General features: G+C 42.2%; 1 protein-coding gene across 5 annotated transcripts in view; it reads left to right on the top strand.

Moving 5' to 3' along the window:
- Window positions 1-26,912, top strand: part of MATN2 (matrilin 2) — a 179,932-nt gene that overhangs the window by 17,448 nt on the left and 135,572 nt on the right. For 4 of the 5 annotated variants that reach the window (XM_033934328.1, XM_033934326.1, XM_033934329.1 and 1 more), the window contains exon 2: window positions 17,407-17,596. In XM_033934328.1, coding sequence (XP_033790219.1) covers window positions 17,458-17,596 — 139 coding nt within the window. In that variant the 5' untranslated portion in view covers window positions 17,407-17,457. Of the gene's footprint in view, window positions 1-8,187; window positions 8,325-17,406; window positions 17,597-26,912 lie in introns of those variants that run through there. The other variant, XM_033934327.1, reaches the window with a different exon arrangement.

The following is a 26,912-nucleotide window of genomic DNA, read 5'->3' as shown; positions in this document are numbered from 1 at the left end:
GGGGGGGCGGAGCTACTCTCGCCGCTTCCCCGATGCTAGAAAAAAAACATTGTTGTACAGAAACCAACTGACCTTATTAAATTGACTTTTCTTTCATGCATCTGGCAATTTGTTAAGCTTTGCTCTTGCGTTCTTTTGTATCCGATGCATGCTTACACTTCTGCATTAAAGCTGCCCTGTACTTGAGATACTATATGGTTACAAGGGAGTCAAGTCTGTCTCTCTGTTTTGGGCTCCAGGAGCCAAACAGCAGCTAAACATGATGTTTTCTCAAACATACACTGGGGTGTCAGGGTAGCCTTTGAGATGCTACACAAAAGAAATGCAAAGGAATGACTGTTTTTTTCCAATGGGAGACAATAGAAAGGGCAGCAAGTCAGTGCACCAAATGTAAATTAAAGGATGTAAATGAACAGTTAAGTCCCAGTTTTTGCCGCTGAGACTCTGCCCTCTCTCACTGTAAAATTAGACTCTACTTAGTCTGTCTTTAAATTTAAAAAATGTGTGTTGTTTTAAAAAAACAATTATGTTTTTAGATGTATCTAAATAAAAATAATAACAAAAAATTTATCTTTTTTTATGTCATCTTAGCATATTTTATGCTACAGAATGAATTATTTTTTTTAACATGTATTGTTATGGGAAAACGCGTTTCACATAATGAACTTTTCGCATAACAAACTTGCTCCTGGAACGACTTAAGTTCGTTGTGTGAGGCACCACTGTATTAAAAAGGTCAGTCAGCAGAGCCTCCAGAATGTCCCTAAGTTCCTTCAGCACCCTCAGGTGTACACCTCCTGTGAGGCGAAATGGGTCCCGTCGGGCCAAAATGTTGGGGCAAGCAATTTCTAAGAATAATAAAGATAAAGATTAAGAATCACTGTGTGTTCTGTCTGAATTTCTGGATTTATGATAAAGAAGAGTTTCAACTCTGGAAAGAATTTCCCTACAGAGTGAGGATTCATTTTGGTACACCATCCGGCCCCATCACTTTGTCTAGCTTTAATTTAGATAGCTCCTCATGGACACAGTCTTCTGAAAATCAGAGTCTAACTCTATTCCATCCCTATTCGTGTTTGTCTTCTGTGGTCCCACTCCTGGCGCTTCAGCCGTGAGCACAGAACAAAAATATTTGTTAAGCAATTCAGCCTTTTCTTTATCAGCTTATTCATATCTCTCCCCTTCACTTTTGAGGCTCACAGTGCCACTTTTGCACTTCTTCCTATCACTGATATATCTAAAAAAAATCTTTTGTCTTCCCAATTTACCGTATGAGCAGTTTTTCTTCCATTTATATCTTTGCTTTCCTGACTACTCAACTTTTCCAGATAAGAACATAAGAATAGCCTTACTGGGTCAGACCAATGGTCCATCTAGCCCAGTATCCCATCTTCGCAGAGGCTGATCCAAGTTACAAGAACCTGGCAGAAACCCAAATAGTAGCAGCAGTCCATGCTACTTGTCCCATGTCTGCCTCAACAGCAGATGGGAAGGGGTAAAACGCGGACCTGGCGGACCTCGCGGATCTAAACCCGTATGGCCTTAAAAATCTGAGGTCCGCGTCGGTCCGTGTCCGTGGCGCTTGTAGTTTCTGTCGCTGACAGACCTTGATGAGATTTTAGCGCTGACGGATCCGTCTCAGCATAGGGAGGGAAAAGTGTTAGGATCCGTCAGCGCTAAAATCTCTTCGAGGTCTGTCAGAGCCAGAGACTCGTGCTGGAGTTTGGAGACTTCTTTTCCATAACGCACGTCCAAAACCTATGTCCCCGCTCTCTTGGCTTCTGCTCTGCCGCTCCAGCACTAGTCTCTGGCTCTGACAGACCTCGAAGAGATTTTAGCACTGACGGATCCTAACACTTTTCCCTCCCTATGCTGAGACGGATCCGTCAGCGCTAAAATCTCATCAAGGTCTGTCAGCGCCACGGACACGGACCGACATGGACCTCAGATTTTTAAGGCTGTACGGGTTTAGATCCGCGAGGTCCGTCAGGTCCGCGTTTTACCCCTTCCCACAGCAGACTAGTATGAACTTTTCCTCCAGGAACCTATCCAAACCTTGTTTAAAGCCAGCTATATTAACTGCTCTTACTGTCTTCCTCTTTCTGCGATCTTTTGTAGTTTATGAAAGCTAACCTCTTATTACTTACCTTCTCAGCTACTACTTTTGAGAACCAAAGTGGCCTTCTTTTCCTCTTACTTACTTCCCTCAGAAAAAGGTCTGTCGCCCTCACAATAATTCCTTTCAGTTTTGCCCACTGTATTTCCACTCCTTCCAAATGTTCCTATCCAGACAATGCCTTGATGTAATTCCCTATCCGAACAAAGTTTTTTGTTTTTTTTTAAAGTCTAGAACCTTGACTTTTGAATGAGCCCTCTCTATACCCATCTCAATATTAAACCATACCATGCAGTGATCACTGGATGCCAGATGATCACCCACTGTAACATCAGAAACTCTTCCCCCATTTGTAAGCACGAAGTCCAGTATGACCCCATCTCGCGTGGGTTCCATTACCAACTTCTTGTAGAGAATCCAGGCTCCCTACTTCTAGAAATAGGGATCCCCCAATCAACATGTTAAAATCACCTATTAGTAAATCTTCCCCTTTTCTAGATATATTCTGAATGTCTACTATTAAATCTCTGTCTACTTCTTCCATCTGTGAAGGAGGTCTGTATATGTTTGTTTATTAAAAACATTATATACCGCATAATAGCCAAAAAAGGATCCAAGCAGTTTCAAAAACAAGTAGAAAAAGAACTCTATTCCAAAATAAAAAAGGAAAGAAAAAAGAAAAGGGTTTTTTTTTTTTTTTTTCAATTCATAAAATCCTATGACAATTAAAATATCACAAATAAAAATTAATTAAATGAATACAAACTGAAAATATTCACCATTGCCTCTTTCCAAATTGATCCACAGGGCCTCTTCCTTACCCTGCAGATCCTGCAATTGTGTGGCTTTAATATGATCTTTAACATATAACGCTACTCCCCCTCCTTTTCTTCCTACCCTGTCTTTCCTGACCAGATTATACCCGGAGGAGGTTGTTGCGGAATCCACCATTTTAGGATTCAAAAGCAAACTAGATGCACATCTCCTTATGAGAGACATAGAGGGATATGGGTGACTAGAATTATGCCAGGTGTACACCTGGCTGGGCCTCCGCGTGTGCGGATCGCTGGACTTGATGGACCGAGGGTCTGATCCGGAGATGGCAGTTCTTATGTTCTTATAGTTGGAGCTGGCCCTACTGTTATGGACCAAGTGAGGCACTGGTCCAAGATGCCATTGAAAAAAGGCAGCAAATTCCTAGTCTGGTCTACCTTCAAACTCTAAAAGGGATGGATATCAAACTGGGATTTTGGCATCCTTTATGATCAGCGCCAAAAGCCACTGTCTCGCACAATGCAGAAAGTGAGGGAGACGTGAGATAGAGGGAGGAGATACCAGATCAAAGGCAGGTGGAGAGAGTCTAGTTACCAGATGGGCCGCCAATGCAAAAATTGGCTCAACCTTGCCTAGGGCAGCAGCTTCTGGAGGCTAGCAAAGACCTACTACAGTCAAAGCAAAGAAGTAGGTCTTGACAACCACACAAACTCAAAGAATCATCAGTGTGTATTTTTATCTACAGGAAGAATTGGCAATTTTACAATACTCAATTTTCTCTCGTGAATGGCTTTTGGAAACTGCCCTCATATATTTATTGATTGGGATTTATCAACTGCCTTTAGGAAGAGATTCACCCGAGGTGTTGTACAGCAGGTATAATTCAACATAACACTTGCAATTTTGTTAACAGCATAACAGTAGTAAAAAGAGCAAATGTATACGTAGATACAAGGAATGAGTTAAAGTTAAAATCAGTAAATTTAAACTTAATAGGAATACCATGAAACAGTTTCAAAAATATACTTATTAACAGCACTGAAATTCAAATGACAGAGAGATATAATATATACTAAAAGGGATACATGAAGCATCTAAGCTAATGCATTTCTATAATACAGGTTATCCTTTTTGTTAGGATATATATGTGTGTGTGTATATCTATCTATCTATCTACACACACATACACAATGCAACATTTACCCCTCCTCCCTTTACAAAATCACAGAAGCGGTTTTTAGTGCAGTCCAGTGCGCTGAATGCTGCTCCTGACACTCATAACCTTCCTATGAGTGTTGGGAGCAGCGCAGAGCATTTCGAGTGCTAGCCTGCGCTAAAAAACGCTTCCGTGGTTTTGTAAAAAAAGGGGCGGGGGTGTTTAATATTTAAAAGTATGATATTTAAGTATGCATTTTTATAGGATGGAGGGGATGAGTCTAATTGTCAAAAGTTTGAGGTCTGGGAGGCACTAGAGGTCTAAAAGTTGAAAAATTTGGAAGGCTGAAGGTTTGCATAGAATCCTGATTAAGCGGTTTAAAAAAATCTTTTAATAAACTTGAAACTTGAATAATAGTACCCTTGCACCAGCCCTGGTTGTATGTCTATATTGTTGAATTTCTAAACCCAAACTGCTACAATAATGTGCTGAGATATAATAAAAATGCAGCCAATTACACTGCCACAGCTCTTAGTCTGGAGTTTACATGTGGTAGTTATTATGACTGTCGGTCACAGAGGCATTGGTGGTTTATGAAGAGATCATAAAATCTCACCGCGGCTTCATCCCTTGTTATCAGATACTGAGAAATTGGGCTTAGGAAAGGGCAGGATCACCAGTGTGAGCCGCCAAAAACAGTTATGAAGCAGAAAACATCTCTACTAAAATCCAGAGTGAATTACTAAGGGCTCCTTTTACTAAGCTGCGCTAGGGCTTTAACACGCGGAATAGCGCGCGCTAGACCTTAACGCCAGCATTGAGCTGGCGTTAGTTCTAGCCGTGTAGCACACGCTGAAAACGCTAGCGCACCTTAGTAAAAGGAGCCCTAAGTAGAGCAACGTTTACGAGTATTATTTTTATTTTAACATTTATAGCCTAGTGCCCACACTATCCAAAATGCTATATAATTTAGTCCAAGGAGACAGTAGATTAAAAAAAACCCCCAGCATGGTAGTTCTTGCCCTTCCCTCTCCCCACCCTGCAAGGTGTGCCAGACCCAAGCCTTGGCTTACCTCTTGTGTTAGTTTCTTACATTCCTGTACCCACTCTGCAAAGTGTCTGTGGCTAGAATCCTGTGCCCATGCTGACTTCATCCATTTTAAAATCATGCTGACCTCCTTCCAGTCTGCTTTCACTCATGCCAGACAAAACTACTATGTCTAGCTGGCAAGCTTCCTTGCCTCCAACTCTTGCTGGCCACACTCCCTTCTCTGTTCAAACTTCCCCCTTCACTCTGGTTAGATGAAAGCTTACTACTTTCATGATGAGAATCCTAAGTTCTCCATCAATTCACCCAGTGGGGTGCTGGAGCTGGCTTGCACCGATTTGTGAGAGCCACTTGTTAACTTTTTAAGAATTTTGGGGAGCTGGTTGTTAAACCGGCTCCCCAAATTTGGGCACAGATTCCCTTTTACCTTTGCTTGATTGGATGCCAAGCCTTTTCAGCCAAATAGACTGTTGCTGCTCCCCACTACTTGTTTCTGGTTCTGAGCAACATGCCAGGACTTCTTATGCATGCTCTGAGCATATGCGAGAAGTCCTGAGATGATGCTCAGAGCTGGGAAAAAGCAGCAGGGAGCAGCAGCAGTCCATTTATTTGTCTGGCATCTCTGTCGGTCCATTTATTTGGCAGGGTATCCCTGTCAAAGGTATGCCTAGCGCTCCCACATGGGGGGGGGAAGGGGAAGGGGGAGAGCGAGAAATGTGTTGCCCCTCCCCACCAAATTACAGGACTGGCTACACCTGGAGAGATCCCATTGTTAAAAATTTACCAGCATACTACCGAGTTCACCCCATCCTCTACTTCTTTCCTTTACACTTTTCTGAATCTCAAATCAGAGAGGAGCAAACACTATTTGCTTCTCTAACCCTATTCTCAGTCAGTTTTCAGCTCTGTTTCTTCTTAGTCATCCTATTCATCTATCACAGCCTCAGTTTTATCACCCTCCACTGCAATTGTTTCATCCAGGCCTAGATTTAGGTATAGGCTCAGCTATCAGCGATGGCAAGACTCGGGATATCCTATTGGTCAGTAATTTTGCAAGAACTTTTCCTGGCTTCAATAAAACTATAATTTGTGCTTTGGTTAGGGAGGCAAGCAAAATCTTTTAGCTATTATAGCATTTCATCCTTTAGCAGTTTATAAAATTTACTTTGATAACCATCTGGGCCAGAGGCTTTACCCAAGGGTCTCTGCTGAATGGCCCAAGCTACTTCTGCTGGTATGACCTGAGCATTCAGCATATCCAAATCTGCCTCTGTAAGCCTTGGGAGATCTAAGCTAGACAAATATCACTTGCCGATGGCAATCCTAATCCCATTGTACCTACATACAGGCAGGTGACACCTGCAGGCATAAGGGCTATTGGTGTGGTGTACTGTTGGGTCCAGTAGGTTTTGGGGGGGCTCACCATACAATATAAGGGAGTTATAGTGAGATAGTATCTGTGACTTTTTAAGTGAAATCCACTACAATGCCTCCTAGGGTATCCCACTGCTCTGCTAGGATATCTGTGTGACCAATCTACTAAAAATATTGGCCCCTGCTACATCCCTATGGCTTGTTTTATTCGATTTTCTTTTAGGCGTGGGGTTTTTTTTTTTTTCATAAATAGTTCAAAAAGATAAGATGCACTGAGGACAAACACAGCTGAGAAATGGCCATTTATGAAATAAAAAGATGGACATTTTCTTGTTTTGAAAATGGTCATGTTCACTACTGGGTTTTTGTATGTGTTTCACAAAACGTCTAAACTCAGATTTAGACGCTATACTGAAAATGCCCCTCCAAGTTCTAAAGCATCCAAATGTGTCTCCCCCCAAGAATGCAATTGTTTCTCTATACCTGTTCAAAGCATGGAGTATTTATATCACTTTATAGGTGAATGAATACCCTCTCGCATTCCAGGTAACAATTTTCAAAATTTTCCAAGCGAAATAGTAAGTTACGTCAGGGGGGGAGGGGGGTAGAGGGAGGAGCTCACAGCAGAGGGAAAGTTTTGGGGCAGCACCTGCAGCTTATGAGAATGGCTGCTAAGCTGGGGCCCCTCTGAGAAAGAAGTCTGAAAGGAGACCGGGAAGGTGAGGGGAAGGGAAGGAGAGGGACAGATCCCAAAAATATTGGGGGTGCTCAGACATCTCCAGCACCCACAGATCTGGCGCATATGCCCATAGCAGCAGAAACAGACATTCACCTCATGTCTCTTTGAAATTGGGTGTTTAGTTGTGCCAGGAAGTCAGTGCTGGTGTTAAGCAAGGATGCCCTAGGAAGGTGCAACAAGGGACACTGTCAGGTGATATCAGTGTGAGCATTGCTTCCTATAGTGCATGCATATGCACTGATAGATATCCTTCTGTGGCTGTGTATGCCCAGACTTCAAGTTATGCAGACTTAGACTAGGTTCCAGCAGGAAACTGGGAGGAGCAGGAGGTTCCATGCTGCTGCTTCTCTTTATCTGTGCCATGGATATTCAAAACTTGTGGACTAGCCCTTGTTATATTCTGATTTTGAGCATTATGCAATCTAGATACAGGAACTATATTCCCATGAGTTTTAAACATTTTCACTGATTAGAAGCCGTAACAGTACTGGTTCTGCGGCTAAACAGATACTTCACCTGGAGAGGGGGCAAGAGAAGGCAAATTATAGGTGGGGGTGGTTTAAGAGGCAGAAGGGCAGATGCTGGGATGAGGGAGGAGGTAAGAAGCAAGGGAGAGGATGCTGAGGACAAAGATATGGACAGATGGGTGAGAGGTTAGAGGCAGGGAGTGGATTCTCAGGATCCCTGCCACTCACTTGTTTAGAGAGCTTGTGTACAATGCTTGCTCTGGGCTCAGTAGCATGGAATATTGCTACTATTTGGTTTTTTGGAAGGTACTTGTGACCTGGATTGGCCACTATGGAAATAGAATACTGGGCGAGATGGACCATTGGCCTGACCCAGTATGGCTATTCTTATGTTATATAATCCATGCTAAGGCCTGAGGGTTGGGGACAATTAGGGGTATTTATCAGTGATTTTTTTTTCCCCAGGGAGCCATTTTGCCTGGAGCTGACCGTGAGGGGAAACATACAGAAATCAAGGCCCTGTGGCGACTGCTCTCTCGTGTTAGGCAGCTCCAACATTTTCAGCTCTGCTCTGTCTCCACTGGAGGTGAAGTGGCAGAGCCAGAAATGATCTGTCTCACCACCCATTCCGTTCTATTTCTGTGGAAGAGGTATAGCTGATTTATGCTGTTGATTTATGGGGGACTGGAACAGATTTAGACCACCAGCTCTGTTCCACTTCCTTAGGTCCAGGAAAAAGGTGGCAGAACGCCATTCTAGATCATTCTGCCAGAAAATAAGCCCTAGTTAACATACACAAAAAGGGATTTACATAGCTTAAGCTCATAAAGCCTCGAGTATTGGCAATACTGATAAACGTTCTTCAGATTCAACCCCTTTTTGTGTCTTCTTCATGATCACCTTTTCTCTTTCTATTCCCTGTAGAATATGAAGGAAGTGGTCTACAAAAGAGGGCAGATATTAAGCTTTGCTCTCCCCTTCTATTCTCTGCAAGCTGCTACTTGTACATTGCCTCTCCAATCTGAAAAATGTGCCCCATTCAGGGCCATTCCCTCAGAAATCAAGCCATGGAATTAACTCAAGTGAAAAGTTGTTGTTGTAATAAATGTCAAGTGCATGACCCTATTAATGATGTTGATATAGAAAAAGGTTGTCACCATCTTGTCCAGTTGTATTTGTCTTCTAATGGTGAACCTGAAGCTAAAGCATGCTTGGGAAAATCTGTAGGCTATTAGAGAGGATCTTTTCAGGGGGTGTAGCTTCAGGATGGCTGAAGTACCTCTTTTGCCTTTGGCTTACCCAGTCTGAGCCACACAAGAAGCAAGGCATCCCAGTCTTGGCATCAGTATTGACCATGAAGATGTGGGACCAATAATTCCAACAAGGCCAGTCCATGGGTATTAGATTGCTTATGTGAACTTTTCAGCCTTGCTGCCCCACCTTATAGTCAAGCATCTCCCCTTCCCCTCTCTAACCCCCCCCCCCCCCCACCAAGAAGTGGCCAGCGTCTCCCTCTCCCCTCTAACTCCTCTCCTCAATTAGCCAGCTTCTCATATCTCCTTCACTACCTCTACTCTGCACCTGGTATTTCCTTCCCTTCTCACTACCACTGTCATCCCCCTCCAACAGGAAGTCTGCTTTAAAGAGGGATGAGACAAAACAGCGTGTTTGCCGTACAGTGAGAGATTAGAGAAACTGGGTCTCTTCTCCCTTGAAAAGAGGAGACATGATTGAAACATTCAAAATACTGAAGGGAATAGACTTAGTAGATAAAGACAGACTGTTCACACTCTCCAAGATAGGGAGAACGAGAGGGCACTCTCTAAAGTTGAAAGAAGATAGATTCCGTACAAACGTAAAGAAGTTCTTCTTCACACAGAGAGTGGTGGAGAGCTGGAACGCTCTTCCGGAGTCTGTTGTAGGGGAAATACCCTCCAGGGTTTCAAGACTAAGCTGGACAAGTTCTACTAAACTGGGACGTACACAGGTGAGGCTTGACTCATTTTAGAGCACTGGTCTTTGACCCGGGGGCCACCGCGTGAGCAGACACTTATGATTTTGAAGTGTTTGAGGCTTGTACAGATGAGGAAAGAGCTTGCAGGAATGGGGCAGGGACAAAAAAAGAACTCGCGGGGTTGGGACGGGAAAATGAGTTCCCACGTGGACAGGGAAAAATTTGTCCCCGTGTCATTCTCTACTTCTCATCTCCCCTTCCCTACCCCCACCCCACATACAGCACCTCCTCCTTCTTGCTATTGCTTCTACCTGTCTATTTCTATGTTGGGCCAAGCTGGAAGATTAGCCAGTGCCTGTAATGTGTGCCCTGTTATACCCTTGATTTGGGTAAGCCAGATCGTATTTCCAATATTGTAACATTAGTAGATGTACAGTATACTTAATAATATTTGCTTAGATGTAGGTGTAGTCATAGGCAACTGCTTGTTTGAATCTGTGCTTGGTATCAATGACTAAGAGGGAAATTGTGCATATAACACCACCCCATACTTTTATTGTTAAGAGTATTTTTGCTCCTTAATTGTCTCTTTCTGGATATCCATCCATGAGCCAACGCGTGTAAGTGCCAGTTCTTACAACTGTTCAAAACCCCGATCAGTGCTGGTCTCTCTTTGAGCAGGTCTCCTACTAACATATTTGTTTCTGTGGAATGTGCCAGCACTTACAAGAGTATTTTCCAGTGTCCTTATATGTATTTTATAAAAGGATTCTCAGTGAGTCTTTTATAAAATGTTCTGGGAATTGTTCATGTCCCAAACTGAACATCTCAAGTCCCACCTAGATGTTCTATGTAAAATCAGCCTTTAAATTAGTTTTGTTAAGATAAATGTCTCCTGAGACATAGTGAGGCTAATTCTGAAGTTCATCTCTAGTCTGGTAACAGTACGGATTGTAGATCCGATACAGTAAAGTGTGTTTGGCTTTATGCAACAATTAACTTGGCTTAAGCACATAATTTTGTGGATGCACAATGTAAAAAGGGGTTTTGTGCATGAGCTAACGCCACACAAAGCCTCATGTAGACACCAGTGCACAGTACATTTAAATCTGTGCTAATAAAGCTAAGCTATTCAGGGCAAATGCAGTAAAGCCAGAATATAGCATCAGGGTTTTAACACCGGATCTGGGAGACATAAAAGGTTAGTTCATTCTTCTGTGGTCAGTCTTAATGGGGATTTCATGCTTGTTTCTTTGAATCTAATATATGTGCGTTGCACAAACCTAAAACAGGCTCAAGGCAACCTGCAGTAGGAAAAGGGTATCAGTGCTGGTCTCTCTTTGAGCATGTCTCCTACTAAAATATCCGTTTCTGTGGAATGTGAGCATATCACGGACCTGACGGACCTCGTGGATCTAAACCCGTACGGCCTTAAAAATCTGAAGTCCGTGTCGGTCCGTTTCCCTGCCGCTTGTAGTTTCTGTCGCTGACAGACTTTGATGAGATTTGAGCGCTGACGGATCCGTCTCAGCATAGGGAGGGAAAAGTGTTAGGATCCGTCAGCGCTAAAATCTCTTCGAGGTCTGTCAGAGCCAGAGACTAGTGCTGGAGTTTGGAGACTTCTTTTCCATAACGCACGTCCAAAACCTATGACCCCGCTCTCTTGGCTTCTGCTCTGCCGCTCCAGCACTAGTCTCTGGCTCTGACAGACCTCGAAGAGATTTTAGTGCTGACGGATCCTAACATTTTTCCCTCCTTATGCTGAGATGGATCCATCAGCGCTCAAATCTCAATCAAGGTCTGTCAGTGACAGAAACTACAAGCAACAGGGACACGGACCGACACGGACCTCAGATTTTTAAGGCCGTACGGGTTTAGATCCGCGAGGTCTGTCAGGTCCGTGAGGTCCGCGTTTTACCCCTTCCCGCATATATATACTACAGTTTTTTTTTCTGGGTTCCATAAAGAGTATGGGTCCGATTGCCTATCCGAATTTCCCAATTTCCACAGCTGCCCGAAAGATTTATTTCGTACCATCTTAGATATGGCCTCTGGGTGTGCTCAATCCCTGGATTCAGAGAGACCGAGCACATCGGGCACTGCAGCTTGTGTGACAGCAACAGCCGGGGACTTGCCCTTGAAAAGTGTGCCTACTATTTGGGTTTTTGCCAGGTACTTGCGACTTGGATTGGCCTCCGTGAAGACAGGATACTGGGTTAGATAGACCATTGGTCTGACCCAGTAAGGCTATTCTTATGTTCTTATGATCTGAAGCACAGTGTCTGATTGCCTATCTGAGTCTCCCAATTTCTACAGTAGCCCGAGATGTTTTCTCATCCTAGCTGTGTCCTCTGTGTGTGCTCAATTACTGTGCTGCCTCAGGCAAACTGCTGATGGGCCACATTCTGTCCCTTAGTGTGCTCCATTGTGAGCATTAGTGTGAGAGCTCTAGAAAAGACTACATGAAAAATTCTGACTTCAAAATCCAATCAATAAACCTGAGACATATTACCTTTGAGTCAATCATTCTTTTCAGTGCCGTAGCACCGTTGCTATTGCTAACTTTATGGAAGTATTCGTATAGTAGATAGACTCTGGCTCTGCTGAAATTGCTTTATACAGCCTGTTCTACATATGTCCCTGCTGCAGGAAGAACTCTTAATGAACGGTGAGCTTGGGCCACATTGTAATAGTTCTGCAAGTGAGACTGCGGAGTGATAAAAACATACTAGTGATTGTTTAAAATCTGTAAATGTTCTGGCTGGTTGAAAGTTTGTGCTGAGCATACATATTGAGAGGAGAGCATGTCTGCATGGAAGTATGCATGACAGCTATCAGGTGAGAGCTAAAAGCCATTTGACTGGCTGATGGCTCGAACATTAGGCTCAAAGAGGAAGTTTAGCTGAGACAATGTGGAAAGAGTTGGTGAATGAAATTCTGACTGCTTTTTATTGGTAAAAGGAAAACAGGAGTGTGTATGGGGGTGCTGAGAAATACTGATTCTTCTTGGATAGGAATGGGTGAGTGATGTGTGAATATACAGTTTTGCTTTAGTGAACTTGTCAGAGTTTAAAATAAGAGGCTTATCAATGAGAGATAAATATATAATCCTTATATACTGAAATCTGATGATTTAACTTTTTCCTTCTGAGTTTAAGTCTGTTTTGATCCTGTTGAAATCCGTGAAGCTGTGGGCTATGAGAAATGGAGTGGGTTTGGGAAAGGCAGGGAAGATACTAGAGGGGAGGGAGAGAGAGCGCAATGTGGAACCCACAGGTCACACAGCATTTTTGGTCATTTTTAGTCTTAAAACGTCTGTCAACTTATACATAAGATTGACTTACAGATGAGGTGGATTATGTGGGTCTATTACTATGTTACTACTGTATGTAAAATAAGTGACACACAGGACAGCTGCCCATTTGAAGTCTGCTCCTGCTTCCTACAGACCGACAGATCTGTCAAGTTCTCCAGTTCCAGGAGGGAGATTTTAGGCCATTCTTGGATTTCTGACAACCCTATTCTCATGCACTGTGGAACCTGCAGCACAAATGTCTATGGGCAGAATCAAAGGCTTCAAATTCCACACTGCTTTGGAATGTAAGCTCAGTATCAGGACTGGCCAAAAAGTCTCCCTTGTGGAACCGTGGAACCTGGAAGTTCTGGACTGGAGGTCAGAGCAGTAAGTACAGGAGTGTAATTTGTTTTAGAGTGTTGTTAGGGAGAACATTTTTGGATCAAACTTTGTTTCTGCGAAGTTCAGAAAAGCATCTTTGGCAAATGAAATGAAAAGGTCCTTTGTCTAAGCAACAGCTGAAGAAACATCGTTATTAAGGAGGTGGATATTGTTGTAAAGAAGGACATAGTCCCCCAGTGGTGGGTGAGTGGAAAGTATATACACAGAGTTAGCTGAGGTGATTCCCTTCCTGCTGTTATTAATAAACCTTGTCACTGGTTAATGCTGTATTGTGCTGCTGGAAGGTACAGTGCAAGCAATTTACTGTCTGCAGTTATCTATAAGAGAAATCAGTGGGTTATTGCTATCCTTGCTTCGGATCTGATAAGCTTGGCACCTGAAGGCTTTCTTCTCGATGCATTACTACTTCTGAGTGGACTTTTGGATAATTTCAAGTGTGGGGGTAAATATTCAGTATTACTGCAGATATTCAGTGTCGGCAAACAAAAAAGAACCCAATAGTTCCGCAGTAAAGAGCTACAACCAAAGAAGGAGAAACTGTGGAAACAGTGTCTGCGATGCAAGATTTTATTCAGTCAGTCAAAGCGTGTCACAATTAAAGAATCCACATTTGTGTTAAAAATTGTACACCCAACACAGCCCATGTTTTTCAGGGGTCCTAAATAAAATTGTGAGGAATGTCTAGTGTAAGTAAGAGTTTTTTTAATATGACAAAAATGACACATGTGAAGATATGGATATAATTGATGGTGACAAAAGTTGGGTCTGGCTCAAACAACCTTCTCTGGTGTCGACTTGGCCTGAGCTCTCCCCTGATTGCCTGTGTCAGAGGGTCGGCATCTCTTGAAGGGCTCTAATCCCTACTTATCTCATACTTTCAATCTTTGGGCTCGGTCTCAGTCGTGGCTCCTTTGGGGCAGACGCTATTTCTTGAGGCCACCACTGTGGGTGACAGAGGGCTTTTTGTCAGGACGGCTCAACCCTTGTTACAAGCTCTGGGTGAAGCAGGGTTTAGTGGACTTGGGTGATTTTGTTGAAGAGGGTTCTTCCCTACTCTGACTTATTGGAGTCCTATGATCCGGAGGGCCTTGACTATTTTTCATTTTCAACAAGTGCAAGATTTTAATCAGCGCAAGGATCTTGGGGAGCTTCAACTCTCGGAAACCTTGCTGGAATGGTCTATCAGTAGTAGCAGTGGGAGAAGATGTATCACCCGATTCTATAGAGAACTTATTCAACAAAATGCAAGCCCATTTAAATATATAAAGGTTTGGGAGTCCTTGCTGGTATGGGCTCGATCTGCCAAGTGGTGGGAGAAGCAGTTTTCAAGCTTATTATGCTCATCTATATCAAGCTCCTTGGTGGAAAATGGATGTAAGATGCTTTATCAATGGTATCTTACCTTGGTGCATCTGCAGAGTCAGGAGGGTACTTTCCTTCATATATGGTGGGACTGTATGAAGGTCGTTCCTTATTGGGCTATGGTTTTTGAAATACTTTCTGACTGTGCAACAACCTCTCAGTAGAAATATGGGAAGTGCTTTGCTACAGATCTTGCAGGGGATGTTGCCCCGTAAATTTCATAAACTAACTTTCTATGTGCTTTCTACTGGCAGGCTTTTGTTAGCAGCAAATTGGAAATAGAGCTACGCCTGATTAGGCAACACTTCCTTGCAAAATTGGACTTTATTTTTTGGATGTCCAAGTTAACTGCAATGATGCAAAATCTTAAGGTATGGGATCTTTATATTAAGTGGTTGGACTGTCTCACTTAATTTCTCTATATTGCTGTCCACTTTTCTACTCTTCTTTTCACACATCTCACATAGCAGATTGTTTTTTTTGGGGGGGGGGGCATAGTCTATTGGATGTTACTGTTTGGCCTTGTACTGAAGAAACATGGTACGACATTTCGCTTGTGTGGGACTTTGGGGTATTTGGCTGTATCATATTTGCTGACAGATTTTGTTGTGTTCTTGTTCTTTGGAGTAAAATTAAATAAAGAAATTTTAAAAAAATTTCAATTTAACAATCAGCTATCTTGTTGGACTTACTTTACTTGCTGCTGGTTGTTGCCTCCACAAGCATTTGGTGGTGTCGGTACAAAGACGCCATGTAAGCAGTTTAAAACCTTCCATAGTAACATAGTAAACCTGAGTGATCCATCCAGTCTCCCCAATAGTTACACATAGTTACATGCATTATAAATTTATGTCTTTTTTTTTCCCGTAGAAGTCCGTCCAGTACCGTCCTTAGGTTCCAACTGCTAGAGTTGTTGTCGAAGCTTACTACTACTACTACTAATTATTTCTATAGCGCTACCAGATGTATGCAGCATTGTACAGATTCACAAAGAAGACAGTCCCTGCTCGAAACAGCTTATAATCTAAACAGACAAGACAGACAAACCAGATGCTATGGATACAGTTGGAGGGAATGATTAATCTGCTAGCTAGGTTGGTGGGCAGTGGGGAGTAGGGTTATGGACTGAAGGCGTTATCAAAAAGATGGGTTTTCAGTCTGCTTTTAAACAAGTTATGTTGTAGAGAGATACCTAATGAGAAATTTGAACTATGATCTTTGCTCTATAATTACCGAAGATTGACGATATGTAATCCCCTCCACCATAGCATGATTGTGGTGCATTGAAAGTATTTTATGCATGCTGCCTTCTGAACCATTCTGAATGTTTTATTGTGTTAACCGCTTAGTTATAGGCGGTCAAGAAATTTTAGAAATAAAATAAATTAAAATAAGGGAAGAGAAGGGGCTCATCCAACCCATCCAAACCATCTCGCCTTTTGCAGGATACAGACTGTAAAAGTGTGGCCAGCATCATCCTCAGGTTCCAAATTACTGGAGTTCCCATCGAAGCCAACCCCCCCCCCCCCCACCTCCTTATACAGGACAAAGACCGTGCAAGTCTGCCCAATACTGGCCTCAGTTCTTCAATTTATATACCCTTCATTTTCTGATTACTCATATTGTTTCAACTAGAGCCCCCCCTTTGTGACTTTCTCCTCTGAGAAGCATAAATTGATGATATTAAAGGCTTCAAAAATAAAGATGCCTTTTTCTGTTGTCAAAAGATTCAAATATTCTCTGATGTACCTAGACCTATACAATTACAGAGAAAGTTATTTCTTAGGCTTAAACCCCAGACATTGGCTAGGGGAGCCATTTTTTTCTTCTGTTCCCATGTATTGTTTGATGTAATGGCAGGTTTTGGTTTTTTTTATTCTATTCAGATAGAGGTTTTTTGGAAAGTGAATACGAATGTTGCAAATAATTAATTAATTAATTATTTGGGCAGAATGAATTCTGTGTTCTCTATAAATAATGAATGTTCCAGATAATTTATGAGTAGGGTCTCTAGGATTTAAGGATCTTTGGGCCCCTTGTACAAAGCCACGGTAGCAATTCTCCCATGGCAAATGCACCGGAGCCTATAGGAATCGAATGGGCTTTGGTGCATTTGCTGCAGGGGAATCACTACCATGGCTTTGTAAAAGGGGCCCTTTATTTCAATTTCTTTTGTATTTTTCTTGATTATTTTGTCAATCTAGAACCCGTGATGTGGACTATTAGGCAGAATATGTTACAGGCAGTCCCCGGGTTAAGAACGAGTTACATTTTTAAAGCTGTTCTTAAGTCAGATTTGTATGTAACTAAGACCTTGTAGATTTTAAGGTTCTTTCTGCTTATCTCTGCTCTTAGCTAACAAAAGGGTCAACTGTCCCCACCAGTTCCCTCTAAGGTACAGCATGCATAACCACACACTGTTCTAAATGTGGCCATGCATTATTCCTGAATCTGCTACAGGAGAAGTGTAGGAGTCTATGCTACTGGAAATATTACTCGGTGAAATCAAATGAAGCCACACCTGCATTCTTAAGTATGAGTCGTACTTAAGTCAGACATCTGTAACTCTGGGACTCCTGTACTTCAAATTTCTTTTTCTTATAAATATAAATCATTGTTATTTAATTGGTGCCATTTTTCTTTATCTTATTATGTATATATAAAAATTCTTTAATTAAAAAAAAATGTATCAGGTATTCTCTTTTCCTCCCTCTCACAGCATTATATTCCTGCAGTATATTGTACCCCGACTCGTGAGTTCCCATCAGACATGAAGCCACTGTTGATCTGCCTCCTTCTGCTGTCACTTGGACTAGCTCTGCTAGACACAGTGGAGGCCAGGGAGAGGCGTCGGCCCTGGTCAGCTCACACGAGAGTGAATGACGCCAGGCTCCAAGCTACTCTGCTCGGTAAGTATTGGTTTTGTTACTGTACAGCAATGGTACAATCACAAGTTCTAAAATCAAAGTGAGGTCTAGATTCAAAATGATATCTTGATCCAGGTTACAGGTGCTGCTAATCTCAGCATTTGTGGTGTGAAAATGAGTTTCTTTGTGGTGACTTTTTAAGGACGCTTTTAACTGAGTTATACAAATTTTATATATTCAGGATGTGTACTAGTAATGCTGATAGGTGAAAATTGAGCAGGTATCCTTTTCCCCATCCTATTGTTTCATCACCTCGCCCTTTTTATTTGTTTATAAATTGTATTTAACCCTTTATTTATTATTTTTTACCTTATGTGGTTGTTGGTCTAAAGTTGTTTTAACCGTCTGCTTTGATTAATGTATTTTTCTTTTTTACCCCAATTTTATCATTATTTGTAAATTGCATTGAATTATGATTTTGCGATCAAATCAAATTTTTATTAAACTTGAAACTTGAACACTGTTTTAGTTGGAAAGGACTGAAGTCTCTATGATGGCCACTCTTTGTAAATTGGTGCTATAAAGAAGGTAACCAAATAAGGAACCACAGGGGAAGGGGAAACGCCACGGACACAAACAATAGTCCAAAAAGAAGTGGGAACAAAGCAATGGACCTTCAAAACCACGTCAGATTTATTCAGTAACCAGTTCAAATGACTCGATACGGAACTGTGTTTTGGCGAAGAAGTGCCTGCCTCAGGAGTCAAAATGTCTGATATGGAAATTACATCCAAAAAATATACCAGCCCAACTGGCGGGATACAGTGTGTCGTGCGAAGATCTGCAAATCTCAGAATGTTGTGTCATCATCTTTGCATCATACGCACGCACAACAATTACGACACACTGTGTTCTGCCAGTGGCGACTGGCCTGGGGGGCATAGTTGGTGACATCGGGAGGGGATCAGGGGCTTCGAGACGCCATTAAAAAAAATCCCCATTAACAAAGTTATGCGGCTCCAGCCTGATATTCAGCCAGTGCCGCATAATTCTTAGCAGGCCCCAACTGAGTATCGTCCAGACACACATTAGCTCTGGGCCAGGTCACCCGGCATTATGCCCTGATATTCAGTTGTGGTGCCCAGACAGGGCCCGGCACTGAATATCAGAGCATAATGAAGCCGCCAATGATCAACGTTGACCCAGGCCGCCAGCTGAATATCGAGGTGTTTGTGTATAATCATTGTCAACTACTCATTATAATTACGGGAGCATAAAAAAAATCATGCAGAATAATTTATGGTCCAAAAAACAACTACAGTTGTATGTTGTAATCTAATGCACTTATTAGCATTATAGCTTATACTGAACAGTCCCTCTGATGGTAGCTAGCATTTCACAGATTCACTGCTGCTTTAAGGAAATTCAGACCTCCTATATTTTCAGGTTTCAGTGGATTTATTACACACGTGTCATGTATTGAATTATAGCACAGAGCTCTAACGCAAGGCTAGTTGCTCCTCTGTCTCCACCATCTCTCATTGGAACCCCTTTCCATACACTCATTACTCTTTCTCTAAACAAATATTTTCTGATATTGCCAATGCTGCTCATTCCAGAAATATTTTCTGATATCGCCAATGCTGCTCATTCCAGAGATAGTTTTATAGTCTAGATAACTTTTAGGTTAGCTATGTGAAAGCATTTAGTTAAGGAGATAATTTCTACACATGCTTTCTTCTTGTGTTCTTTGTACCAGTTGTTTTCAAGGGGGGAGAGTAAGTGCATAGGATCCCTTTGAAAATTGTCCTGGGTACAAAACTCACATGGTCATTTTCACTTGTTCTTTATGTGGGTAGAATTTTGGTTTTGATGCAGTAAACGGCCCTAATTGGGGAGGGCAGTGATTTACTTCTAATTCAGTACTGCTTTGGGGGCATTGCAATTACTTTTGGGGGGGAGAGGATGTTGTGGTATACTTTGTCCTTTATTATGCATGTGTATTTGGTATGTGATTTAACCTTCCTTTTTATGAAGCCGTGTAGGCTTTTTTATTGCCGGCCGCAGCAGTATTAGCTCTGACGCTCATAAGAATTCTAAGTGTCAGAGCTTTTACCGCCACAGCCTGCGATAAAAAAGCCTAACACGGTTTCATAAAAAGGTAAATTATGTATATTTTATTGTAAGACACTTTGTTAAAAGCAGCATATAAATGTGGTAAGTAAATAAATAAATCCATCATGTTTGCGTTTATTAGATTCTTGATGTACTGCCTTCCTGTGGAGCAGTGGGAGGCTAAATGACTTTTTGACCACTTGGCCACTTTGTTGACCTTAGAATAATTAGCTTGTAAAGATATGATAATGAACTGAATACAGAATGACTGAGCAAGGTCATTCCCAGTCTCTGCACGCCAGACCAAGGCACTCCTGGCCCAGGTATCCAAGGCTAGGGCATTCTTGGCCCAGGCCTCTGGCATAAGGAAACCCTGACGCAGTGAGCCCTAATGCCTTCTGGCTCCTTCCCAAGGAACCAATAATGGCTAGTCCTGGGAAGCAAATTCCATTGACATAAGAACATAAGAGTTGTCACACCTGTTTCCAACAGTGACCGACCCAGGTCCCAAGTATCTGGCAAAGGACCACTTCAAAAGAATACTGCATTGTCAAGAAGGTATTCAACTACAATTGTGGCAAACATAAAGTGAAAAATAGGAAATTCTTGCCCAGTTGGCATGGGCCATTCCCTATTGTGGAAAAAGTTTCACCCTTAGCTTATGAAATGCGCACCTTTTTACTTTCATCTTATGTCCTCCTGTGTGTTGTATGCCTCAAAGGTATTTAAACATCTCTATCATATCTCTCCTCTCCTGCCTTTCTTCTGAAGTATGCATATTGAGTCTTTTCCTAAATGTTTATGATGAAGACTACTGACCATTTTAGTAACTCTACTCTGGATTGACTCCATCCTGTTTATATTGTTTTGAAAGTGCGGTCTCCAGAGACTTATACAGAGGCATTATCGCCTCCTTTTTTTTCTAGCCATTCCTCTCCCTATTTACCCAAGTATCTTTCTGGCTTTTGCTGTCACCTTTTTTACTACTTGAAGATGGTTTATAGTTTATTATTTATAGTCCACCTTTAAGAAGGCAGATTCCAATATTACACACATAATAAATATACAGACAACAGATATAAAATTATTACAGACAATTATCCATTATAAAAAACATCAATGACTATATTTCATCAAACACGTACACAACTCATGACGCTTCAACAGTCTTTTAAATGTATATACGATTACACCGAAGTCCTGCTCTTCTTTTGAACACGGAAGTACTTCAACCCTTAAACTGTACTGCTCCTCCCTCCAGGCTTCTGTAACCCAAATGCACGACCCTACATTTTTTATCATTAATTCTTAGCTTATAGGCCAACCGAATTTTGGATTCAAATTTGGATTCGGCTCCAATACTGAATTGAAACCCAGTTCTGGTATCAGCTGAAAATGCCTGTGCATTTTCAGCTGAAACCTAAAATTCATTCCCCCACACACGATCACTCCCTCCCTGTGATCACTCTCCCCCCTCCCCCATCCCACTTGACCATCCATAGGCCTTCCCTGGGCCTATTTTAGAAACCCCTTGTGGCCTCTTTGGGGGCAAGAACAAACAAACAAAAAAAGCAAAAATTATGCTTGACACAGTAATGATCACTCCACTGACTACAAAGCAGATTTTTAGCGTTGTCTTTCCCCTCCTTTCATTTTTTCCTTACTCATTTCCTTTACTCTCAAAATATTGTATTTCTTCCCTCATTTTCCGTTAGGGTCTGTTTTGTTTGTTGGTTGGCCTACATTAATGAGATCTTCTCCCTGTAATGAGAATTGTATTACATGTTTTTAAACTTGTTCATCGCTTTGTATTATGATTAAGTGATCCATCAAATTTTATTAAAACTTGAATATAGGGCGAGAGAGAAACACAGTATTTTGCCCTAAGCTAAACACAGCATATACATATGTGGAGAAAAAAAGACTCAGTTAATGCTTCATGGGCTCAAAAAAACTCCACAGCAGTTCTATCGCAATGTCCATATAGTATTTCATTCATAGGATTAGTCAGCATCAAAATCAAAAAGCAAACGCTACAGTATACTAACACCAAGCACTATTAAAACTAAGCAGGAAAAATTTATTCTGTATCTTCATTCAGGCACAATGCCTTCTGCTTGTTTCTTAAAACACACCAATACCCCAACAGAGAGTCCACGTTTCGCTGGTCAGGGCTGCGTCAGGGGATAACAACACTCCAGCTGCAACGCTCACACACGCTGCAGCAAGCTTGGGCTAATCCACACTCGTTTTCAGGAAAAATGGCGCTGGTGCTCACAGACACTCAGACAAAGCCTCAAATTGAGGGGGAATTCACCAATAGGCTAGAGGAGGGAGGGCAGACTGAAGATAGAATTGGATCCTTAAACAAACTCATCTTCCAAAGGGAAACCACTCCCTCCTGATACCAGAAATCCAATCAGATCGCTGAAAGGGCATATCTACAGAGATGAAAACCACTCCCACATATTAAAGGAGTATCCAATCAGAAATAGAAGGGGAGGGACCCAGCACGTAAGGGAATAGAAACACAGCTTCCTAAAGAAACAGCTTATATAGGGCCGAAGTTCTGATCTTAATTTTATTAAAAGAACGCTGACCTTTCAACCCTGTTATTTAGTCCATCCAGTATGATAGTATTTAAATTATAGATCCAGCACTGTTCTCGCTGGCGCAATAATCTTCTCCAGTTACCTCCTCTTGCCAATTGTGTGCATTTCTCCAGCACTGTACATTTAAGCATATTGAAATCATGTCTATCTTGTTTACAATGAATCACCAAAGGTTCCTCAACCCTATCAATCTGTATACATGATTTATGTTCCTGCAATCGAATCTTCAAGACTCTCAATGTCTGTCCAATGTACAACAACAAGCAGGGGCATTGTATGCAATAGATGACCCCACTTGTTCTACAGGTAAAATCAAAATCCAATTCATATTTCCTGTGTGTTATTGGGTGCTCAAATACTTTCCCTTCCATCATGTTAACACACATAGAGCAATTCCCACATTTCAAATGTCCTGAAAATTATTGAATGTTTCATCTGGAATTGCAGGTAAGCAATTAGGGCTCAGAATGTCCTCAAAGTTACTGTTTCTCTGAAATGCAAACAAAAATGTAGAGGAATTGAAACACGGATGAAGCTGCAACATAGAGAGATGAGGGCGTATTGCCCATTGCAGCTGGATCGATGAAGCAGAATATTTCATCACAAAGGGAAACAGATCTTTATCACTTTTCTTCTCATGGTATTGGAGCAGAACCTCTCAATGGGCATAGAGGGCTAACCCCGGGTAGACAATTTATCTTCCAGTAGGGACGATAGTTCCAAAAACTTCTCCTTGGTATCTGTTTCTCAAAAACAGTGCATACGGTATATTACTTTTCATGGGGTATGGGTGCATGCTATTAAATCTTAAAATAAAGTTACGGTCAGTGGATTTAATGTGTACCAATGTCAAAATGGGTAGCTGTTTGTGTTACTTCTACATCCTAAAACACTGCCTGCTGAGTATATATTTCATTTCCAGTTTAATCTGATTTCTTCCAAAATCCTCTACAATATTGAGCAGTCCAGTCCATATAAAGAAAATGTCGTCAATGAACCGGACCCATAAAGGTATATATTGCTGGAAAGAAGATTGATATACCCATAGATGTTCATAATGGCCCATAAATAAATTTGCCACCGACAGGACAAACGATGCACCCATCGCCACCCATGAAAAAAACAAACAACCCTCAAATAGAAAGTAGTTTCATGTCATTGCTAATATCGCTCAAGTCCACTAAAAAATCTGTAGGAGCTAAGTGAGGTCACGGCCTACAATCAAGGTTTGTTTTTAAAATTTCCAGAGCTTCCTTTTGGGGAATGGAGGTATACAATGAAGCCACGTCCATTGTAATCAAAAAAGAAATATCTTGCATATGCCCATTCCAGGATTACAGCTATTGAAGAAAATGTGTAGTATCTCTTAGCAGAGAGATTACAGATCCTAGGCATTCCTGAAGGTGGTAATCTACATATTTACAAAGTTTCTCAAGCATAGAATCTCTTGCTGAGCCAATCGGGCGCCCTGGAGATCATATCAAGTTTTTGTGGATCTTGGGTAAAAGATAGAAAACAAGCATCTTATAGTGCTGATTTGTCAGAAATTTATATTCTGCATCTGTTAGAAATCCTAATTTTATTCCACTATTCACCACCACTAAAATTTTCCCAAAAATTATTTCTGAAAGGTCCGAGGGAAGAGGGCTATAGTTGGCTTCTATAAATAGTTGAGAATGGGCTTCTTCCAGATATTTATCCCTAGCCCAGACCACCACTGCTCCCCCCTTGTCCGTTGTTTTGATCGTAATAGATTTCTCATTTCTTAATGACTATACTGCCTTTCTTTTCTCTAGAGAAAGATTGTGTTGCACTCTAGGGTTAGATTTTTCTATCTTTTCTGCTGCCCTCAGGATAAGTTGTTTAAATGTGGAAAGAACTGGATCCAGCGGGCCTAGTGGAACCAAGGTAGAACGCTCTCTTTCTACAGAGCAATCCAGATCCTTGTTCTCAATGCCAGAGAAATATAACTGCAATTGCAATTTCCTTATAAATTTTTCCACATCAATCCGAAATTGGAATGCTTCATGTCTAACTGAGGGCACAAAAGTTAAACCTCTAGAGCAGGGGTAGGCAATTCTGGTCCTCGAGAGCCGGAACCAGGTCAGGTTTTCAGGATATCCACAATAAATATGCATGAGATAGATTTGCATCTCAAGGAGGCAGTGCATGCAAATCCATCTCATATATATTCATTGTAGATATCCTGAAAACCTGACCTGGCTCCGGCTCTCGAGGACCGGAATTGCCTACCCCTGCTCTAGAGAGAACCTCAATTTCTATAGTGGAAGGGGCATAGTCAGACAAGTTCACCACTGTTGATCTTGCCTCGCCTGTAGTAGAACAAACCCCAGTCGTTCCAGTCCCATGCAGCTGGTAAAGCCCATGCTAACTGCTTAATGCAGCATGGCAAAAGAACCTCTTAGTTTACCCTTAGTCCAGCCATACACTTATTTATCCCCAATGCCTCTGTTTAACCCTTATGTTTAAGAAATGCCACTGCTGGGTCAGACCAGTCATCCATCATGCCCAGCAGTCTGCTCACGCGGCAGTTCTTTGGTTAAAGACCAGCGCCCTAACTGAGACTAGTCCTACCAGAATACGTTGTTCAGCAGGAACTTGTCTAACTTTGTCTTGAATCCCTAAAGGGTCTTTTCCCCTATGATAGACTCCGGGAGAGCATTCCAGTTTTCCACCACTCTCTGAGTGAAGAAGAACTTCCTTACATAAGAACATAAGAAGTTGCCTCCACTGGGTCAGACCGAGGTCCATCTCGCCCAGCGGTCCGCTCCCGCGGCGGCCCATCAGGTCTGCGACCTGTGAAGTGGTTTCTGACCACTTCTATAACCTACCTCAAGTTCTATCTGTACCCCTCTATCCCCTTATCCTCCAGGAACCTATCCAAACCCTTCTTGAATCCTTGTACAGAGTTCTGGCCTATCACTTCCTCCGGAAGCGCGTTCCATGTGTCTACCACCCTCTGTGTAAAAAAGAATTTTCTAGCATTTGTTCTAAACCTGTCCCCTTTCAATTTCTCCGAGTGACCCCTAGTGCTTGTGGCTCCTCTCAGTTTGAAGAATCTGTCCTTATTTACTCTCTCTATGCCCCTAAGGATTTTGAAGGTTTCTATCATGTCCCCTCTAAGTCTCCTCTTCTCCAGGGAGAACATCCCCAGCATTTTTAACCTGTCAGCGTATGGAAAATTTTCCATACCTTTTATCAGCTTAGTCGCCCTCCTCTGCACTCCCTCGAGTACCGCCATGTCCTTCTTGAGGTACGGCGACCAGTATTGAACACAGTACTCCAGGTGCGGGCGCACCATTGCGCGATACAGCGGCATGATGACTTCCTTCGTCCGGGTCGTGATACCCTTTTTGATGATGCCCAGCATTCTGTTTGCTTTCTTTGAGGCTGTCGCACATTGCACCGATGGTTTCAGTGATGAGTCGACCATCACCCCCAGGTCCCTTTCCAGGTTACTCACCCCTAGCAGTGTTCCCCCCATTTTGTAGTTGAACATCGGGTTCTTTTTTCCTACATGCATGACCTTGCATTTCTCTACGTTAAAACTCATTTGCCACTTTTTTGCCCAGTCTTCCAGTCTCGTTAGGTCCCTTTGTAGGTCTTCGCAGTCTTCCGTGTTTCTAACCCTGCTGCAGAGTTTGGTGTCATCAGCAAATTTGATAACCTCACATTTTGTCCCCGTCTCCAGATCGTTAATAAATATATTGAATAGTAGAGGTCCCAGCACCAACCCCTGCGGAACTCCGCTCGTGACCCATTGCCAATCTGAGTATTGGCCCTTGACTCCAACCCTCTGTTTCCTGCCCGCTAGCCAGTGTTTGATCCATCGGTAGATATCCCCTTGCACCCCGTGGTTCCACAGTTTTTTAAGTAGCCGTTCGTGAGGTACCTTGTTTGTACGGAATCTATCCCCTTTCGACTTTAAAGAGTGCCTTCTCGTTCTCCCTACCTTGGAGAGGGTGAACAACCTGTCTTTATTTACTAAGTCTATTCCCTTCAGTATCTTGAATGTTTTGATCATGTCCCCTTTCAATTTCCTTTGTTCGATGGAGAAGAGGCCCAGTTTCTCTAATCTTTCGCTTGTACGACAGCAAATCCAACCCCTTAACCATCTTAGTTGCTCTTCTCTGGATCCTTTTGAGTTGTACTGTGTCCTTCTTCATGTATAGCGACCAGTGCTGTACGCTGTACTCTAGATGAGGGCGCACCATGGCCCGGTACAGCGGCATGATAATCTTCTCCGATCTGTTCGTGATCCCCTTCTTTATCATTCCTAGCATTCCGTTCACCCTTTTCGCTGCCGCCGCACACTGCACGGACAGCTTCATCGACTTGTCAATCAGAACTCCCAAGTCTCTTTCCTGAGAGGTCTCTCCAAGTACTGCCCCGGACATCCTGTATTCGTGCATGAGATTTTTGTTACCGACATGCATCACTTTACACTTATCCACGTTGAACCTCATCTGCCATGTCGATGCCCATTCCTCGAGCCTGATTATGTCACGTTGTAGATATGTCTTCTATGGCTTTTATGGGAAATCTGCATCTCCAAATGCCTGTTACTTGACACTGTTGCTCTCGTTCAGTATCGAGTTATGTAAAGCAGC

The sequence above is a fragment of the Geotrypetes seraphini genome, chromosome 2 (assembly GCF_902459505.1).
Source record: "Geotrypetes seraphini chromosome 2, aGeoSer1.1, whole genome shotgun sequence".
Taxonomy (NCBI): domain Eukaryota; kingdom Metazoa; phylum Chordata; class Amphibia; order Gymnophiona; family Dermophiidae; genus Geotrypetes; species Geotrypetes seraphini.
This window is presented reverse-complemented; position numbering and strand designations above follow the sequence as displayed.